This window comes from Haliotis cracherodii, unplaced genomic scaffold (assembly GCF_022045235.1).
Source record: "Haliotis cracherodii isolate W230 unplaced genomic scaffold, xgHalCrac1.p SCAF_8, whole genome shotgun sequence".
NCBI classification, from domain to species: domain Eukaryota; kingdom Metazoa; phylum Mollusca; class Gastropoda; order Lepetellida; family Haliotidae; genus Haliotis; species Haliotis cracherodii.
The window spans coordinates 408,298-430,198 of record NW_027266341.1 but is presented as its reverse complement, the minus strand read 5'-3'; the positions used below and the strand labels follow the sequence as shown (position 1 = coordinate 430,198).

Here is a 21,901-nt window from a genome sequence, read left to right as displayed (position 1 = left end):
TGGATGCATAATAAATGTTTTTTTATTAATAAAAGATGATGTCAGCTGTATCCTCTGCAGGAATCTCATCCTGGGTCCAGTGAGTGAGTGTTGTTTTACGCAGTACTGTTTTCCAGGCGTATAGTACTGCGGTTTGGCAATCAGTGCTGCACGTGCATGTCACGGTGAGTTCTGACGTCACCGTCACACATGAATGAACACCAGTCTTGCCTTCATCATCAATGTCATTACATTTAAACTTAATGGAGACATACGAAGTGCGTGCGACGATTCACGCCGTCGAGTGCGAGAGCCTGGAGGCCCCTTGTACGATGAACCAGTATCGGTTAGACCTTGCATCACTGAGACAGCATCAGTTAGATGTAACGTATCTGTCTTAGCTGTGCCGGTGTGACACTGAAAATGAACCCGCGTTGAAAAGTGACCCGGGAGTCAGTATTCAACGTTGAAAACATACCCGGTCTCAGTTTTCAACAGACCAGGGTCACTTTTCAACAGTTGAAAAGTGACCCTGTCAGCTTACCAAGTCGTTAAATAGTGACCCGGGCCTCGCGTTGAAAAGTGACTCCGTTGAATTATGACTTGTGGTTTATTCTGCTTCCCAGAAGACTTTGGCAACATGTCTAAATTGGTGCAAATATTTATCAGTGTGTTCGGGATGAAGGTTGGAGGTGACACGCATTTAGAGAGAGGGCACTGTGTCCTGAATGGTTGAAGTTGATTATCCGAAGACATTATATCTACAATCTGGAAGCTAGATAGAAAGAGGTACACCGAAAACGTCCCCAACTAAAAACGCACAAAATGTTCATGGTGGTGTTAGGAATAGCGTTAAATGATTATTTTTTCGAAGTGTTAACATGATGTCAAGTATATTTCAGTACAAGCATATATAAATGTTGTGATTTGAGGTCATTCTGACTATGACATTAAAAGCACCATTCGCATTCGAAACCATTAATCTAATGCATGACAAAGGTCTGAAAGGGAAGACTGCAAGTGTTACCAGCTACCAAAAGGACGTGCCCATAACGTTGCAAGAACGTTACTTTGTTTAAGCAACGTGACGTTGTCGTAATATTGCTACAACGTATTAAAGCAGCCAATAAGTCGAACGTTGCACAGACGTTGCATGGTTCCACAGGAACGTTCTCGTAACATTACTGGGAGTCTACATAGTAACCAAATAGTAACCTACGAATGCAACGTTGCCTGGACCCCCTGTGTTAACTGGGTTATTAGCATCTCTTTTGGAAGGGTGGATCACATCATCATCACCATCGAATTAGGAATAACAACGATTTATACAAGGCGGGTGAAGCAAATCAGAAATGCATAGTTTTGTATTATAAACTACAACTACCATCATTTGGAACGTGAAACAAAAGTGCAGGCAGAGCGATGGACGTTACCAGACTCGCCAACAGCAAAATACCAAGTTTGTTTTCAAAAGATTAAACTTTTTTACTGTACTGAACAACAAAAGTTCCTGTGACATTGGATAAGACTTAATGCAAAGTTATGTTTTTTACCAAATCTGAAACAATCTCGGTTTGCAGCAGATAAAAGACTCCTGTAAGTGTTCAAGTGGTTTAATTTGCCATACTGACTTCTGAAAATGAACATGCCAAAATGTCAGTTTACAAATCAATAGCGTGTGTGTCCACCTCTGGTTGCGATGCAAGCAACACATCTTCATCTCATGAAATGGACCAGGATATCTGTCCATATTTTGAAGTTCCTGGGGTGTCTATGGAACCGATCCATTTCATCCCACATGTGCTCGATTAGTGAGAGATCAGGGGAGCCAGCCGGCCAGGGGATGACTTTCACGTTGTTTTGTTGAAGAGAGTCCTGAACAAGTCGAGCAATATGTGGCCGGGCGTTGTCATGTTGAAAGGTAGCGCTGTCCATTGAGATTGCCGTCTACCACTATCAAACGGGTCCTCTGTCTTGCTGTAATCCAACCCCATACCATAACGCTGCCGTCCACACACACACCGGGAACCGATCTTCTTCCATGACACAATGAATGACGTAATGTTAACCTCGACGTCGGTACACTCGAATCCGTCCATCGCTGTGGCGGAGGTGAAAACGAGAACTGGTCCCCACAGCATAGACGCTGTCTGCACCACTATGGACGTGCTTGGGGTGGTTTCCTGTCAAAATGGGACGACTGGTGAGTCTTCGGGCGACAATCCCTGCACATCTGAGGCGACGACGTACGGTTTGTGAAGATATTGGACGAAAGCCAGGGATGCTTCTTGCAGTCACTGTTGCTGGCTTGAATCGATTTCGTAGGTGTGTTGTTCGAATCCAGTTGTCTTGTCGATTATTGGTTACGCGTGGCCTGCCACTCCGCGGATGGTCTCTGACTGCATTCGTCTGCTACCAACGTTGCCATAAACACCAAATGGTGTTAAATTGGACGTTAAATTGTCTTGCAACATCACGTTGACTCGATCCTGCTTCAAGCATATCAATGGCTCGCAGACGCTCATTTTCGGAGAGGCGTGGCATTTCGTAATGGTGAATAATTGGGTAATTTTGTTGTTTTTCTGAGTGGTTGTTGTCAGCACGATGCTAAACAATGCATATGGAATCCCGTTAACGTTAACGTTTTTATACCCATTCTTGGGTAGTGAAATGCATGGGGCTTGCATAAAAGTCAACTTTTGCATGGAATGCATGCTTTTCTGTAGCAGTTGCGTTTTTGTGACTTGATTCTATACATGTACTACAATAATGAAAACCAAACTTTACTTGTTTGAAAAATACACCAAAATATTGGTGTCACAGGAACTTTTGTTGTTGAGTATAGTTTTTAAAATATCAAACACGCAATAGATCACACAAATGCAAAGCTCAAAGACATATCTGCATACTATGGGTATTTCAAGATAGGAAAGCTGAAAACCTATCCAAGGGGGCAATGCTGTATTACGTCAGTGAGCTGTTTCCGTATCGGTGTGGCAATGAAGGCAACCCTTCGAAAAAACACAAAATCAAAGAGATTGAACTCGTTTAAAAAATTGACAATGATGTTACACTTTACACAATTCCTATAGCAGCCTGTTTTGATTGTGAAAAGTGGTATGCAAGATTAAATGAAAAGAAACTAAACCAGCACTATTTCAAAAACTTCAGTAAACTGTAGTAACATCTGTGAAATTTTGCCGAATTTCAAAAATGCACAATGAATTTTGGAAATGTGGACGTTATTAAATGCTTTGAGCCTAAAACACTTGTAAGTAGATAACGACGAGCATTCTCTAACACATTAAGCGATTCTATACAATACAATGGAGAATACCCATATACTTGTACCTGTTCTAGATTATGTAACAAGACCACGCACCAGTACGCGCCAGCTGGGTTGAGATGAAGGCGGGTTCGAGAATGTGGGTTCGACCTGTGACCTACAGATCTAGCCCCCGGTGATTTCCACTTGTCCCCTGAATTGAAAAAGCACCAGCGGGGTTGAAGATTTGAGGACGACAACAATTGACGGCTGGACTTTATATCGGGCATTAATGATTGGACAACCAGATAAAACAAGTGTGTGAAACTGGAATGGGACTATGTTGAAAAATAATTGTAACTTTAACCAGAATTTCAACTTTAAGTTAGTGAGGCTCAAAACGTTTTGATATCCGCTCGTAAAAGTACTTTGTTTATTAATTAAATCTTAACAAAAATAAAAATTGAAAGGTAGCTGGATTTTTGGTTGTATAGATCTATAGGTTTGGCCAGTAAATCTTGAATCTGGATTTTTCCCGTTTTAATAAATCATGAAACGCCCCCACCCTTCTCCCTACCGCACTCAAAAAGACATACATGTACGTAAAACAGCTGATGCAAGCTGACTGATACGCACTCAGAAACACCCGGATAAAGATACTAAAAAGATTTAGTCGATTATAACATTCAATCTTTCTATTTACACTAGAAGTCACAATTCAACGGAGTCACTTTTCAACGCGAGGCCCGAGTCACTATTTAACGACTTGGTAAGCTGACAGGGTCACTTTTCAACTGTTGAAAAGTGACCCTGGTCTGTTGAAAATTGAGACCGGGTATGTTTTCAACGTTGAATTCTGACTCCCGGGTCACTTTTCAGCGCGGGTCCATTTTCAATGTCACACCGGAACCAAGTGGCACATGATCCTGTCCTTCATCACTTCGGGCTTCCTCCCACATCAAGCTGACACACCGTATTAATGTACCTGACATAGCGTTCACAGCGGCGTTAAATCCAACTTACACACTCCGTGGAGGGATTTCCGATATGAGCTCATTTTCTCCTTTCCCTAACGCATGTAATCGCTCTTCAGCATACGGGAGGATAACTTGGGTTTAACGCTCCTTTGAAAGTATTCCTGATGTAGGGCGTCTCAGCTCAATGTTGGAGGAAAGCATGTTCAGGACGCGACACCAAAGGGAGGCAACCCTGCAAATCAGCGCGCCTCATATCGCTGGGCGACCATGCTAACTCTTCAACATACGAAAATACGGTGTACATCAACTATTAATGTCTCCGTCGTGTATTATTAACAGTCAGATTGGACATATTCCAGTACACTTAAAGGATCTACATGTCTGTTTCTGACGAAATATCAAAAGCAGTTTGTCTAAATATGTTTCTTAAAGGCTTACTCTTGTTACCAATACACCGTGGCTATAAATATACATGCACATAAACACATATGGGATACACGTTACAGTCCATTGTTCGACGCTGGTTTCTCACATGAACAAACCAGGTTTCATAGTTTAACTGGATATTGTCGTGTTAATAGTGAGAAGTCTAACAAAGGATTGGTGGATGGTGTTCCTTGAGGTCGCGTGGCCTGCCACAAAGATGTGTAGTTGTCTCGACACCAGGCCTCTACATGGACGTCTGTTTGGCCTGTGTGGACGAGGTCGCGTGGCCTGCCACAAAGATGTGTAGTTGTCTCGACATCAGGCCTCTACATGGACGTCTGTTTGGCCTGTGTGGACGTGGTCGCGTGGCCTGCCACAAAGATGTGTAGTTGTCTCGACACCAGGCCTCTACATGGACGTCTGTTTGGCCTGTGTGGACGAGGTCGCGTGGCCTGCCACAAGGATGTGTAGTTGTCTCGACATCAGGCCTCTACATGGACGTCTGTTTGGCCTGTGTGGACGAGGTCGCGTGGCCTGCCACAAAGATGTGTAGTTGTCTCGACACCAGGCCTCTACATGGACGTCTGTTTGGCCTGTGTGGACGAGGTCGCGTGGCCTGCCACAAAGATGAGTAGTTGTCTCGACATCAGGCCTCTACATGGACGTCTGTTTGGCCTGTGTGGACGAGGTCGCGTGGCCTGCCACAAAGATGAGTAGTTGTCTCGACATCAGGCCTCTACATGGACGTCTGTTTGGCCTGTGTGGACGAGGTCGCGTGGCCTGCCACAAAGATGTGTAGTTGTCTCGACATCAGGCCTCTACATGGACGTCTGTTTGGCCTGTGTGGACGAGGTCGCGTGGCCTGCCACAAAGATGTGTAGTTGTCTCGACATCAGGCCTCTACATGGACGTCTGTTTGGCCTGTGTGGACGAGGTCGCGTGGCCTGCCACAAAGATGTGTAGTTGTCTCGACACCAGGCCTCTACATGGACGTCTGTTTGGCCTGTGTGGACGAGGTCGCGTGGCCTGCCACAAAGATGTGTAGTTGTCTCGACACCAGGCCTCTACATGGACGTCTGTTTGGCCTGTGTGGACGAGGTCGCGTGGCCTGCCACAAAGATGTGTAGTTGTCTCGACATCAGGCCTCTACATGGACGTCTGTTTGGCCTGTGTGGACGAGGTCGCGTGGCCTGCCACAAAGATGAGTAGTTGTCTCGACATCAGGCCTCTACATGGACGTCTGTTTGGCCTGTGTGGACGAGGTCGCGTGGCCTGCCACAAAGATGAGTAGTTGTCTCGACATCAGGCCTCTACATGGACGTCTGTTTGGCCTGTGTGGACGAGGAGAGAAAGCATCCCTTGTGGTGTCTGCTTGACTACATGGTGCATGTAACTTGTGTTGGGTTCGATTTCCGGTTCGTCATGATTATGTCTCTTTTTGTTAGTGTGTTTGTTAGTGTTTTAACGCCGCACGCAGCAACATTCCAGTTATATGATGGCGTTTTGTTAAAAATCGAGTCTGGACCATACACACCAATGATTGATAGCATGAGCAGCCCACGCAGTTGGGATACCGTGACATGCATGAACCAAGTCAGCGACCACCCGATCCCGTTAGTCGCCTGTTACGACAAGCATGGGTTGCTGAAGGCAAATTCTAACCCGTATCTTCATGGGTCGATTACGTTTCTGAGTTTATTAGCACCATACTTTTGCTCATGGGTTTCACGTCTGTGGTAAACGTCTGGACCTGCATCACATTAGACATTACTCCCGCATCCCACATCTCAAACGTCTTTTAATCCAACTCGCTCATTCAATATCCAACCACCCACCTGCCCACCCACTTACTCACTCACTTCAATTTCAGACATATCAAAGCATAACTGTCTGTCACTTCTTTCGGATATTTCCTGATAAGTCAGTGTATCCATTCTCATAACTGATAAATTAAACGACACCACGGCACTGTAGCTCACCTGGATATGTTGGCAACAGTTCGAAATGTCAACATAGATACCCACTTATCAAAAGTTACTGTTAACATTGATATTTAAATGTTTTCTGCATAAACACCGAGGACAAAACACTAACTAAACTCTAATAATTTAACTAAATATGACGTCATCATACATCATACATTCCCAGGAAAGTTCGACTCCGTCAGTCTGCCAGGAGGCGATTACAGGGCCAATATGCACTTTGAGGGAATACAATAGCATGGTCATAAAAAAGTCAAAATATTGTGAAAAGCGGAACACACGTGTCCCACAATTAAACAAATACGACATTTCATTACATTTTGTATAAAAAGGGGCCGAGTAATGGCCATCAATACATTTATTCAATATGGCTGCTGTGATGGCCATATTGAATGTCGGATCCATATCTCTTAAACAAAGTCAGGTTAAATCATTGATGGGAACAATCGTGTTAAGCTTCAAGGTGCCAGTATTTCTGAAGTGCGAGGAAATGGTCAAAGACCAAAAGTCAAATAATTTAAACTTAAAATATCGCTTAAAACGAAACATACTAGGTTACACCCACTACTAACTATACACATATACCAAACTTCATGACATTTTAACCAGAAATGGCTCAGAAATGGTTCTAATATAAGAAGTTTAAACTTTCAGTTTGGGAGAAATACAAAAATCAAATCCAGACCAAAATGTACAACATTTGGTCAAAAATAAAATTATAAAACATATATTGAGCTACAAACTACACATGTACCAAATTTCATCACATCTTGAAACCCAAAGGAATTCCGGGTCAGAATAGAATGCTGGTCATAAGAGGCGGTCAACTGGCCAGGTGGGCAGACTCGATGGTTTGCTTGATTCGTACCCCAATTACACCGGTCACTGGATTGTTTGGTACGTCCGTAGTTACAGAACCCAGAGAGCGTGCGTCCTTCGTCACTCTTTTGGTATAGGATAATATACAATGTTATTTCAAACCCCAACACCCCACCCCCACACACACTATCACACTATCTACAGCAATTTCCCCGGGACTGGTTGTTGCCTTTGTTATTGTTTTTTCCCCGTGAGTACCCTATGCTCATTCGTAAGCGCATTTGTCGCTTTCATTGATAGAATAAGGGCGTATGGTCGCATTGATCAACAACCTGAAATACAGTTTAGTCCTGAAAATAATAAGGAAATGTACGTATCTTTGCATCGGTAATGGTCTCTGGTAATGGTGACGAAGTTTTGATAAGTCACGTGCTTGGTATTGTGCGATTTTCGTTTACACTATTTTGACTTGCAACACAAAGTAAATATCTTACCTGAGCATTGCTTATTTTATCGTGTGTATGTTTTATAGTCAAAATGTGTAACATTTCACTTAGGAATTTATTAAACGCCTAAATATTCAGTTATTTTACAAATTGGCTGAAAGTCTGTCCATTCATGTTATTATGATAACGAATTCCAAACATTTTTGTGCTTTAATTTCATCACCCAGTGACTGAAAATGATAGGACTAAAGAAAACGAAATTCAAAGTACATTTCTTCAGTTTGGGCTTCAATCCTAGCATAATTAGTCTATTGTGATGTTTTAAGCCCTTTTGAACAGATGTTTCAGTCAATTTGTAAGTTACTGAAATATATAGACATTTTACAAACTGCCTGAGTGAATCACACTATACACATTGACTGTTACATATACACGCCTACGAAAGGCCTTTGAAAACAACGTCTGTCTCGCATCGAAGAACTTACCAACGAAAACGCAGAGGAACAAGACAGATTCTGTTCAATGCAACAGCAAATGAATGAAAACAAAATGCAAATATCATAATTACAACTACCAAAGTTATATGTATAATTTTAGGCAGCTACCTTGTTCGAGGAATGCACCAGTACCCGTGAGCATCCACACAAAGGAACAGTATCCCATACGTCTGCAGCTGCACAAATAAACTTATTCGATGTCACGTGTCTCTGTAACAATGAAATATTTTAAAATATATATTTCGTTCCGGGATATTATAACCCATGTTCGATTCTCAACTGATCACCTAGTTTGTTTCAGGTGTTTCACATAGGTGTCAAATCTCAAAGGTCAGCTGAGAAAGCCCACGTGACAACGTAACCTTTATGATGATTTACGTTTTGATCTTTTACAAGCTTTTGCTATTAATAGAGATTTTTTTAAATTTAGGCAGCTTAGATAAATGTTTATTATGCAAGAGGAATTACTGACACACATTTTAACTAAATGTCTATATTATATGTTTAAAAAGAAGACAAAACTATAAAAGTTAATTATCAATATTATTACAATTTTTGTTATTTAAAAAAAGTAAAACATCAATTTTATTTTTGTTAGTATTGTGTGTGTGTGTGTGTGTGTGTGTGTGTGTGTGTGTGTGTGTGTGTGTGTGTATACAATTTTATTTTTTATCTATCTATCTGTCTATTTATCTATCTATCTATACTTTTTTTTACTATTGAACTAAATTTATAACCATCATGGGTATTTCCAAATAACGACACCAGATAAGCTTCCATCGTTCTTTTTGTCTGTTTCTTTAGGCTGAAGTAATGAATTAACAAGCGCTCTTTGTTGAAATCTTAATAGATCACGGGTAACCACTCAGTGGTCAAAAATGCGTAACAGATATTGCCTCAAAGTTTATTTAGCTGTACTAACAGACGGTAGCCCAGTCTCTTTTTCACGCCCAGTTGCGTTAGCGAGAAAATCGAGTCACGGCAGCGAGTGAGCTCTAAGGGCAGTGTCAGACAGCCGAGAAGAAGCCAGAGATTAGTGCCCCTTTAAAGAGACACCGTGCTACATTTATATGTCGCTCTTCTTCAACCCTCATTTTTGTGTCGAATAAAATTCAAACTGCACCACGCACACATATACACTCCACAGTTTAGAATACTGTGGGAATTTCCTGTTTTGTTTGGTCATAACATCCATTGGCATTTTAGGCCAAGCAAAATTACTGAAAATGACCTCTGAAAATTGGGTACATTGTAAATGTCGCCATCTTTTTCACACATTACAAAATCACAACTCACGGGGTTATTTACAGCATGTTTTGAAATATAAATTTCGGATATTTACTCGGAGAAAATGAAATAAATTTCAAAAATAGCATATTCGTGATAACGGGTATCTGTCTTTTATCAAATCCCCAATGATGATTCAAAAACGTCACCGATAAGCCTAGAATCGTTTAGAATATTTTGGGAAATATGCAAACACGAACGCCCAAGCGAACTTTCCGCCTTAGTTGTTAGTTTTAAAAAAATCACGCTTCACGTATACCCATTGGCGAACCGATTTCAGAATATGCGTGGGAAGAGAATCGTAAGAAGAATTAGGGAACTAAAAATAGATACATTGCAATGGTTGATATTTTCAACAGATATAGTCAAAGTTTTCGTCCTGTGTGACGCCATGACTGACGCAAAATCGCGCAAAACGACAACGGTATTTTCGGAATTTCTGACTATTTGGTGTCAATGAAAAATATCACAACAAAATATGCAACCACATACGAGTCGCACAACACATTTCTATTTTGTCAGCAGTCACATCATATGTCGTACGAGTAGTTCCTGGTTTTGTGTTATTGTTGGCACAACAACCAACTTTTAAACATAAACCTTTTTGACGTCATGGAATGGAAAGACAAAGTTGGGATTTTTTTCAATGCTACATTTACATTGTATGCGTGGCTCTACATATGTCGACATATATAAATTTCCAACATGCGTATCTCGTTCAAATACCTGAGAATATTTTATTCGCTCAAAGTTTTCTGACAAGTGTATAATAAATATTTTTCTCGCATAGCACTATTTGGGCGTGTATTCGAAAACCTGCGAAATGTTTACGCAAAGAATACGTACTATAGACTACGTTTACTATTATTTATCATATAATGGGTAGGTTTCTCGGCAGGATAAAGCCAACGGATAAAAACAATATCCGTTGGGGTCATATGCGGATAGAGATGCAAATATCAAAGGTCAAGTAGGGACTACTTTCAGTGTTCAACAGTGTTTCAAATATGGTGTCGCCCTCGTCATTCGGCGATCGAGTCAGAATTAACCACCGGGAATCTGGATAAACTACAGGGCTAATTGCAATCATTATCAAAGAACAGTCTAATATACTGAAAATCAGTGTCTCACTGTGACGTAGCTAAGGCATTTCATAAGTTTTGGCAACTTTGGAGATACAACTTTAGAAACATTTGCGAGGGCACTAGGCCTAGCCAAGCGGGATCAGTAGCCATATCTATGCTTGTAGACCTCTGCGGCTTGAAACCTTCTCCACAAATTAAAATAGTTGGATTTGGCCGAAATATGTTTGAATTGTTACCTTGTTTCGTTTTGTCGCTGTGTGTACATCTGACTACACTTCTTAAAGTTATGACAGGACAGACCGACTGTCAACAACGTCTGACGTGGCCGTGACGTCGCATAGACTAGGGTTAGAGTAGCTTCCCTTTGACAAAGGGCAGTTACTCTAGCGGACAGACCGATGGATTGCCGCGAAAGGCAATTAAAAACAATTGTTGTTTTGCGTTTATGTTGCTTCGCCACTGTATAAGAAATAGATTTCAGTTGGAACTATATTGGCTACTGTCATTGTCCGACTGACACATCACTTACCCTGTGACGTAATAGATATTAATGCGCGCATTCCAGGAAAACTCGCAATGTTTCCGTAATGTTTGTGAGAGAGTGAAAGCGCTTTTGAAGTACAGATTTTAAGAATGACATAATATGATAAAGAGGTTATCACGCTTGTGTGTTTTGGGATAGTAAATATCCTGTATCAGGAATAAACACTATGTATTTAGCTCGCCAAGGCTCGCTAAATACAATGTTTATTCCTAATGTAGGATATTTACCATCCCCAAACACACTCGCGTGATAACCTCTATTTCTGTTACATATTGATATCATGTACGTAAAATGTATGATGACAATAATTTCCTACAATTAAGTACAATTTAAAGTTTCAAGGAGAGAGAGAGAGAGAGAGAGAGAGAGAGAGAGAGAGAGAGAGAGAGAGAGAGAGAGAGAGAGAGAGAGAGAGAGAGAGAGCAACCTGGGGAACTTTAGGGTTGCTTATTTAATTTTCTGGGAAATTTGGAATCTGGAAGAATCCGTGTTATAGGATGGGGAACAAAAGGGGTTTGTGTGGTTGTGTGTTTTCAAAAAGATAAAAAAATATATATTACTTTTTTTTTTTTTTGGGGGGGGGGGGGGGGGGGGGGGGGGGATGTGTGTGTGTGTTTATTTTAGGGTTTTAGCGTGGTATAGAACGATTTTGTGGTTTATAAGATGCGGCCTAGTAGACCTGTTTTAATTAGGAAAATGCATTGAAGTTTTGTAGGTCGTTTAGTGGGTTAAGAAGTGTTGCCAGAGACATTTGTTTGTTTTAGTTTATTGTTTATTGAGTGTTGTTGTGTGTTGTTGTTGGTGTGGGCAGTGTAATAGTGCGTGTTCAGGTGTTTCTATTAGGTTACAGTGAGGGCATTAACCTGTTTGGTGTTATCTGATTCTGTGGAGGTGAGAGTTTAGTTTAGTGGGCCTTGTCTGTCATTTGATTATTGCCCTGTCGATTTTTTTTTATTTATGAAAAACTTTTGATTTTTTGAGTGGCTTTTGGAGCCCCTGTTTAAGTTTACAGTTTGATTTCTGATATTGGTTTTGCCACTTTTGGAGAATTTTACTCTTAGTGATACTTTTAATGTCGTTTTTAGATATTGGTAGGTTGATGCTTATCTCTTCTAATTTTAGTGATATTTTGGCTACTTTGTCGGCGTGTTCGTTACCAAACATCCATACGAATTCTATTTCTTTACCTAGGTTTCGGTGCTTGTTGGAATTTTGTGACGTTTCTTAGTGGAAGCTTTTTGTGAAGGGTAGCATGCGCCCGAAAATAGCGACCAGTGAAAAATTACATAACATAGTGTCTGTGTAATGTTTTGAAGGCGTTCACACCCATCGTCTGATTGGCCTGTACCGGCTCCTATATTGTGATATTAGAGACGGGGCCCAGCTTAAGGATGGTACCGACAGGTGCGCAGCCGCGTGTTTTCCCCGGACCGTCTATATACACGATATCGTGCAAATAGTGGACCAATGCCGTGCAATATACACGACTGGAAAACTCCCTTCTCCGCCGTGAGACGCGAACGCTGATTGGTCTATTAATTTCCTACACAACAAACCTGGTTCCCGGACTCAATTGCGCTACGCTACATTGTATATTACTCCCCAAAAATGTCTACACCATAGTGCGGGTATCATTTCTAAAAAGATATATCAAAGATAATAAAAATTCTTTACTTGTTGATAAAATTGTAATTTCTTCTCTAAACATCTGTGAAGATATAAAGGTTTGCTACGGTAGAGAAACCGGGTGTCAAAGTTAGTTAAAAGTTTTGCAGTCGTACAGACATGTTGTGAACATAGAGATCACAAATATTTTGAGTAAACATACTTTACCTAATGAGATACTAGTTTTACGAACCAGAATATTTATAGTTTAGTTTTGTTGAACCAATTAAAATAATAAAATAGAATATCTCGCTGGCATTAAAGTTCATAATGAAGGATATTTGTCTTTTCTCAACGAATACCGTGTTTATCTCATGTAGTCAAGCAGCTAAGTTTATAGATATTTACCCAGTAGATCGAGTACTGGTATATTGCAGACTGAATTATAATAATGGTGTAATACCATCACGGAGAAACATTACAATATCAATATGTAATCTGATACTCGCGTAACATTACAGCAAACAGCAATGCTTTCTTTAACTAATCTGATTTTCAACTACAACTAAGTTTGAGAAAACAGAGGATATTTTTCCTTTTCTTTTCAAACCTGGGCTATTGTCTTTCAACAGCCGTGTTTCCCCGCAAACTATAACGGCTAAGAAGAATCCTTTCCCATTGGACCGAAACATAATCGTTAGCCAATAACAAAGTCGCTTCTATAAGGCTGTAACGATATCAACATGGCAGCCTACATACAGCATGTGAAGGTCAAATCGCTGTTGGTTAAACAAGTCATATTTGACATGTTATCTTACTAATCGGATACAAAACAACAGATTTTGGAAGTGGTTTTCTCAGAAATAAAGCTGATACACTCGGGATGATTTGAGAGCTTTCGTTACACCATTTTCAGGTTTGCACTCTCTAGTGTTCCGTTTTCGATCAACATCAACTCTGCCATGAATGAAAGTATCTCCCGCCCCTTTAAATCAGGCAAGGGAGTTGTATTGCTTATATTGTTCTAACTTGACCTGAACACGTCACAATATGGCGCCGTTACATACATTTTAGTGCATATGTCACGCGACATGGCACTAAACTGAGTGCATGGAAAAGAAAATGGGCTTCCACAACAGTGAAGTCGAGACAGTAGACTAGCCCCAGCATCCACAACATACATGCATGCACATCACTGTAAGTGCAATAATTTTCACCCCATTTCATCCAAACTCACGAAGACAAGGATAAAAATCTCTCATGTGAATGTTTTACTCCATTAAACAGAGGAGGCAGCCACATTGAGGTTGTTTACTGCTGGTGTCATCATGGTTGGCCGGGAGATCAAGCGGTCACAGTATCTGAGGGGGACACAGGCATTCAAGGCTCGGAACTGGTTCATCTTTACAGCGATGACATCCTCCATCGTCTCTGGACTTGCCATGATGTAACTGTCTCTGTTTGCAATTTCTACTGTTACAGTGCTAAGTTGTATTTTCGTAACAATGGCAACAATTAATGACTTTCCTTCGACTAGGGAGAGGATACCTTTACTGCACATGCTTATTTGATGTGTGGTAGTTAGATACATATTGTGAAACTTTGTTACTATAGCTAGTCTTTTGAAAGTCATAAGTCCTAATGTTGGTGCCAAAAATGAAATCAAATGCTGATGTTTTTGACATACTTCTCTTTTGGTTCCCCCCCCCCACACACACACACACTAACACACATATGGATCTTATGTGTGAAGACAGTTTCAAGTGTCCCCAATTACTATTTTCAGGTACTATTTCAATGATGACATGACTCGGCTTTATAACAAACTGGAGAAGAACAGGGAATGGAAACAGCAGCGTCAGGATCGACTCCAAGAAATCTACCAGCGCCGAGCTTGCGAGAAGAAGGAGTAGATCTGTTTCTACGTGCAATGAATTTGTAATGCTATAAGTTGACCAGGTTGTATGACCATTAATCGTGTATTGTGGATTGACATTGAAAAGTGGAGCTGACTTTGTATAGTGGAGATCATTGCAAGTGATCGGGTGTTGGTGGATCAAGTCATAACGTGGGAACGATTCAGCTGGTAAAAGCAAGTTGACCACTGAAGGTGAATGGAAAAGAATTGTAGCCTTAGATGTTTCTCGTCACCTAGCAACAGCACAGGATTGAGGAGTTCTGGCGAACTGAAGGTGAGGCAGTGTAAACAATGAAATGTTCCATAATGTCAGAAAAGTGTGATAGGGTTGAAACACTACAGCAAGATTCTGATATGATACATATCACGATACATAGGTCACAATATGATACATATTGCGATACACATATTCACATCAACTCGCGTGAAAACAATTTGACTGTGAATATTTCAGAGCACGATCCAAAGGAAACTTGTAGACACGTTTCTAGTGGCAAGTTTTAGCAGTAATCTCGAAATGCTCATTATGATACATTTTGTGATATTTGACTGACAAAAGTGTGAGGAGGGGTAGTAGTAAGAAATTTATTTATGCAAGTGTATCGTCTTGTAGTGATACACAAGAATATGTGTCTTGAATCACATCATCGCATGAAAACTCATGATGAACCTGTACACTGATGTATCGTTTCACCCCTGGTGTGTGATCTATTCTGTGCATGACATAAGGAACAGTAGATGTTAAATAACATCTAAATACATTGGTTTGGTTTCTACATGTTCTAATCAGCCTGATAAAAAGATAATGACCTTTTCTGAATCCCCTGAATGCCAAATGTATATTATGGTTAGTGAGAAGTCCAGACTTCTCCTGTGAGGTAGATAACATACCAATACTTGGACTTGTTGCCATGGTTGCAGAGTCAGAGCCGTTTTAAAATGAGCCAGTGACTGATGACAGAGATGCTTTTCTAGTTCATCTAGTTCATTTTTAGATTTAATCATGCTATGTACCTGAGTGTACCCTTGCTTCTCACAGAAATACTTGACGAGATGGAGAAGACGAAGGAAGGAAGACAGTCGGGAAGTTCCGTGGAGGAAGATGGAGGCAGCACTGAGTCAGCGGCCCGTGCAGCGAGATCACTTGGCATGAAGGCAGCAAAGAAGGGCAAGTTGTCCCTCCAGAGGCCAAACGCAGACGTCAAACTGAGGATGCCCACTACCTCTGGAGCTGATCTGGATGAAACTGGAGACTTCAAGGACGGACACATGTTCTGTATGACCAGTGTCCTCCGGAAACACAGCAGGGCAACGTCAAGTAGCAAACACGGGGATGGAGCAGCGCTTAGTAGACAGAGGCATGGAGCCTCAAGCAGTAAACACACTGATGGAGCCTCACGTAGTAAACACAGCGATGGAGCTGGAAGCAGTAAACACAGCGATGGAGCCGGAAGCAGTAAACACAGCGATGGAGCTGGAAGCAGTAAACACAGCGATGGAGCTGGAAGCAGTAAACACAGAGATGGAGCCGGAAGCAGTAAACACAGAGATGGAGCCGGAAGCAGTAAACACAGCGATGGAGCCGGAAGCAGTAAACACAACGATGGGGCCGGAAGCAGTAAACACAGAGATGGAGCCGGAAGCAGTAAACACAGCGATGGAGCTGGAAGCAGTAAACACAGCGATGGAGCCGGAAGCAGTAAACACAGCGATGGAGCCTCACGTAGTAAACACAGCGATGGAGTTGGAAGCAGTAAACACAGTGATGGAGCCGGAAGCAGTAAACACAGTGATGGAGCCTCACGTAGTAAACACAGCGATGGAGTTGGAAGCAGTAAACACAGTGATGGAGCCGGAAGCAGTAAACACAGCGATGGAGCCTTACGTAGTAAACACAGCGATGGAGCTGGAAGCAGTAAACACAGCGATGGAGCCGGAAGCAGTAAACACAGTGATGGAGCCTCACGTAGTAAACACAGCGATGGAGTTGGAAGCAGTAAACACAGTGATGGAGCCGGAAGCAGTAAACACAGCGATGGAGCCTTACGTAGTAAACACAGCGATGGAGCTGGAAGCAGTAAACACAGCGATGGAGCTGTGAGTAGCAAGAACAGTGGAAGTGACTTGTTAGTTGTTGCCAGGAAAAAAAAGACAGTTGAATCAAGAAGAGAAAAAATGAGTGAGATGAACAGAGCTGAAGAGGATGAAGGTAGAAACAGGACTGTGAAGACAGTCGGGGACATTGATGGGAAACAGCAGCCAACAAAGACAGGCAAAGCTGCTGATGCTGACGGGACAGTTGAGGAGGTGGGCGCAGGAGTGGTCAGTGCGGGGTCAGGAGGAGTGGTCAGTGGGGGGTCAGGAGGAGTGGTCAGTGCAGGGTCAGCAGGGCCAAACGTGCGGAGTTGCCCCACATGCAAACACCTGATGGCTGACAAGGTTTTCAAAGACCACATCAAGGAGTGTCTGCAGCAGTTCCACATCCGCACCAAGGACAGGAGACGGAGAGGTAACCATAGTAACACCATAGAGGAGTGTAAATATTGGGGGTAGGATATTATTAGTTATGGTGTCTTTAGTTGCCGTATACAGTGTCATATTAGGTTAGCGGTAAAAATGTTGGGTGAGGCGAGGTGTCAGCCGAGCCCAATATTTTTCTGCTAACCTAATATGACACCGTATACGGCAACTAAAGACACCGTTAACCAATTTATTAAGCCGAAAAGTTGACACTCTCTGGTGTCCATACCGCATGAGTCATGTCACAATGAAAACTTACTACTTACAACCGTTCGTTGATGTTAAGGGTCAAAGGGAGACTACTCTTCAAACCTTAGAGGCCAAACCTTGTTGACAATTCTTTCTATAATCTTTATCAATAAAGTCACGAACTTAATCTAAAAAAACAGATTAATGTCCTTGCGCATGACAATTAATGATAGTAAAACACAAAACAGTGTCAAATAACAAATTTTGGTTCCAGAATTTTCCTGTGAAATATGTGAGGTGGGTGTTGGAAAATCCAAGATGACTGTTACTGATGGTATGTGGTCTGATATTGGGTCAGTATCAACCATCTTGGATTTTTACTGACGGTCTACGGGCTCATGTGGGGTCAGTAGTTCTGCTCTCTGATTGGTCAATCTCACCTTGAGGCATGATAACATATACCATTACAGATGCGCCGAGGCATGTGAGTGAGTGAGTGAGTTTAACTTTAAACATCATTTTGTTCATATCATGGTCGAGTTGATGTGTCAGTTTGTTCTGGGAAGAACCCAAAATTTAGACATGTACAACTGTTGTAAAATCCTGGCCATACAAATCAGTGGTTGATAGCTTGACCAATGTCTTCATGTCATCAAACAATGTTGGCGCCAAGGCACAGAGCCTGTCCAGCTGATTTCCATGTTACCATGGTTACTAGGGTGTTACGCCCAGCATGGGGAGCTGGGGACCTGCTCTGCCTGGAACAGCCAGAGGTCTAAGAGCCAACGTAGAGATTCAATGCCATGACTGATGATAAGTGGGTCGTCTTGTATAAATCAGGCCCCGATTTCTCGAAAAAAACTTAAGTTAAAAAACTGACTTTTGAGTTTTTACTCAAATTTGAGAAAACTCAGCAAAATGCATTTCTCAAACAAAACTGAGTTTTGGAAACGGAAGTCAAATTGTGCGCCAAGGCTGCTTACATTGCGGAATAAAAACTGAGCTCGATCTCAGATGCTGAGTCAAAAATTCAGTTTTTCCTGAGTTTGATTCGAGAAACACTGTTGAGTTAAAAACTCAGCTGAATTATTTTTGCAAACTCAGTTTGAAATTTGAATAAAAACTTATATTTTTTAACTTATCCTGCATTACTCCGTATTGCAATTACTGCTGCCTTTTGACAGGGAGACAAACTGTAAAACTGTGAGATCCAGCTGCTGAAGAACGTTGTTCATTGTAAAGAATCAACTCCCAGAACAGGGGATTATTCATTATCCCCTACCCCCTCGTCCATTGTGGGTGCCGAGGATGAGGAGGAGGGTCAATTATACCCAGTTCATAAAGCTGCCGGATTGGACCCTCGCCCAAGGCTATCAACACACAAGAGATCAGGGCGATCGCGTTTACCTTGGGTCTTCACAGTATAACTGTTCCATTCAGCCGCTTATGGAAGGCTGTTCTTGGCGATCTGACACCGTCTTCGCCAGCCACTACCTCTGTGATGTAGCCTTGGAAGAGGTTGCCAGCGTTCACAGTTTTGGTCCCTGGTTGTAGCCGAACAGGTCACCAATCACTGACGCCACTGATTCTCTGATACCCCCGGCGGGGCCCCTCGACCTCTCTGGTGTTTATCACCCCAGACAAGTGGGCTCTACTATGTTTATTATGGATCACTGATATTATCTGATGATATGCCCACCGGCCCGGCCGTCTGATAAAGATGCAGGACAGAGTAATGCAGGATAGTTGAAAGATTTAGTAAAATCTAAATATTTTTTTGCATTTGTATACTTATCCAGCTTTACAAAGTCTAAGTGCACTTCCCTTCACTACGCTGCCTCCCCACGAAGTTTCAGATGTTATGTTTAAGGCAGTTATGTGTTTTGGTGTGACATCATGACTTCCGGGTCAAGTGCCGACTGTGAGAGGACTCTGCTTCCTGTACTGGTATCTTTCTACAGCAGTTGGATCTCACACAGTTCGTCTGTCTGTCAACAGACAGCAGTAAATGCAATACGGAGTAATGCAGGATAAGTATACAAATGTAAAAAATATTTAGATTTAACTAAGTTTGTGTTGAGAAATCAGGGCGGGTCATCTTGTAAAGATCAGCTAATGGTTCATAGTTTTGTTCAAGTTGAAGTCATGTTTGCTCTGGAGGATGAGAAGATCGAGCGACGGCGCAACCGGTTTTTGGTGAAGGAAAATGGCGGCGATGTGGTGACAGATGAAGACTATTTCCTATGTCAGATCTGTCAGAAGGATCTGTCACACATGAACTCCCAGCGACGGACACAGCACATGAACCGTTGTATCGATGAGGTGAGTTGATGTCACACGGCACATGAACCATTGTATCGATGAAGTGAGTTGATGTCACACAGCCCATGAACTGATGTATCCATGAGGTGAGTTGACGTCACACCGCACATGAACTGTTGTATCGATGAGGTGAGTTGACGTCACACCGCACATGAACTGTTGTATCGATGAGGTGAGTTGACGTCACGCCGCACATGAACTGTTGTATCCATGAGGTGAGTTGACGTCACACCGCACATGAACTGTTGTATCCATGAGGTGAGTTGACGTCACACCGCACATGAACTGTTGTATCCATGAGGTGAGTTGACGTCACACAGCACATGAACTGTTGTATCCATGAGGTGAGTTGACGTCACACAGCACATGAACTGTTGTATCCATGAGGTGAGTTGACGTCACACAGCACATAAACTGTTGTATCCATGAGGTGAGTTGAAGTCACACAGCACATGAACCGTTGTATCCATGAGGTGAGTTGACGTCACACAGCACATGAAACATTGTATCCATGAGGTGAGTTGATGTCACACAGCACATGAATCGCTGTATCCACGAGTTCTTTACAATCCATGTTTGTAGATTTTTGTTAGTGATTCTGTCATCAGATTCCTAATTGTAACCATTGAATGGAACTCCCTTCTATATGAGCAGGTATAGCCTGATATTCAGCTGTATATTTATAGGTACAGGGTCAGTTGTGTAATCCTGTGTGTGTCTAGGTACCTGTTTCAGTGTCTGTGTGTATTTGTAGGTACAGGGTCAGTTGTGTAATCCTGTGTGTGTCTAGGTATCCGTTTCAGTGTCTGTGTGTATTTGTAGGTACAGGGCCAGTTGTGTAATCCTGTGTGTGTCTAGGTACCTGTTTTAGTGTCTGTGTGTATTTGTAGGTACAGGGCCAGTTGTGTAATCCTGTGTGTGTCTAGGTATCCGTTTCAGTGTCTGTGTGTATTTGTAGGTACAGGGCCAGTTGTGTAATCCTGTGTGTGTCTAGGTATCCGTTTCAGTGTCTGTGTGTATTTGTTGGTACAGGGTCAGTTGTGTAATCCTGTGTGTGTCTAGGTACCTGTTTTAGTGTCTGTGTGTATTTGTAGGTACAGGGTGGTTGTGTGTTCCTGTGTGTGTCTAGGTACCCGTTTCAGTGTCTGTGTGTATTTGTAGGTACAGGGTCAGTTGTGTAATCCTGTGTGTATTTTTAGGCTGAGATGAAAGACGACAAACTCGAGGTGGAGCAACAATCGGGGAAGAGTGCTCAGTCGATCGTTTTGGACTGCCCTATGTGTGGTAAACCACTGAAAACAGAATCTGTGAGTATAATAGCGATGCTTGAACATTAATTACAGTTCGCACTATCTGTGTCCTGGCAACTTGATGGCCTGAATTTCACTACACATTACCTGGTGAACCTTGGGACTTAGAAGGTGTTTTTGAGGGGTTATTGACAGGAAGTAATGTTGTGTTTATGAAGATTACTATTGGTGGATTGACGATCCTTTCATTTTTCTTGTGAATGTTGGTCATCGTGTGTTTGTGACACGGATTCAGAGTCGGAAGGTGCACCTGAAGCAGTGTGCACGGATGTTGAACGTGACGACAGGAATGATGCTGCAGGCCGTGAAGGCCCAGGAAGATGAGCACCAGGTGAAGATGGCCGCCGGGATCACCCAGCAGGCCAGCAGGTGAATATACATTCATGGCCGCCGGAATCGCAACACATTAACGTGTCCACCGGAATCACAACACACAAACATGGCTGTACAGATGTCACTGCATAGCAACAGACAGCTGTACAGATGTCGCTGCATCGCAACAGACAGCTGTACAGATGTCACTGCATAGCAACAGACAGCTGTACAGATGTCACTGCATAACAACAGACAGCTGTACAGACGTCACTGCATAGCAACAGACAGCTGTACAGATGTCACTGCGTAACAACAGACAGCTGTACAGACGTCACTGCATAGCAACACACAAACATGGCTGTACAGATGTCACTGCATAGCAACAGACAGCTGTACAGATGTCACTGCATAACAA

At 42.2% G+C, this 21,901-nt stretch overlaps 1 protein-coding gene across 4 annotated transcripts in view; it reads left to right on the top strand.

Annotated features, from left to right (window-relative positions):
- The first annotated feature begins 13,651 nt into the window (after positions 1–13,651).
- The window catches only part of LOC139449403 (structure-specific endonuclease subunit SLX4-like), a 47,828-nt gene continuing 39,578 nt past the window's right edge, over positions 13,652–21,901 (top strand). For 3 of the 4 annotated variants that reach the window (XM_071230772.1, XM_071230770.1, XM_071230773.1), the window contains exons 1-7: positions 13,655–13,828; positions 14,200–14,359; positions 14,699–15,104; positions 15,870–17,339; positions 19,677–19,861; positions 21,061–21,168; positions 21,407–21,540. In XM_071230772.1, the coding sequence (XP_071086873.1) occupies positions 15,884–17,339; positions 19,677–19,861; positions 21,061–21,168; positions 21,407–21,540 (1,883 nt within the window). In that variant the 5' untranslated portion in view covers positions 13,655–13,828; positions 14,200–14,359; positions 14,699–15,104; positions 15,870–15,883. Of the gene's footprint in view, positions 13,829–14,199; positions 14,360–14,698; positions 15,105–15,869; positions 17,340–19,676; positions 19,862–21,060; positions 21,169–21,406; positions 21,541–21,901 lie in introns of all 4 variants that reach the window. The other variant, XM_071230771.1, reaches the window with a different exon arrangement.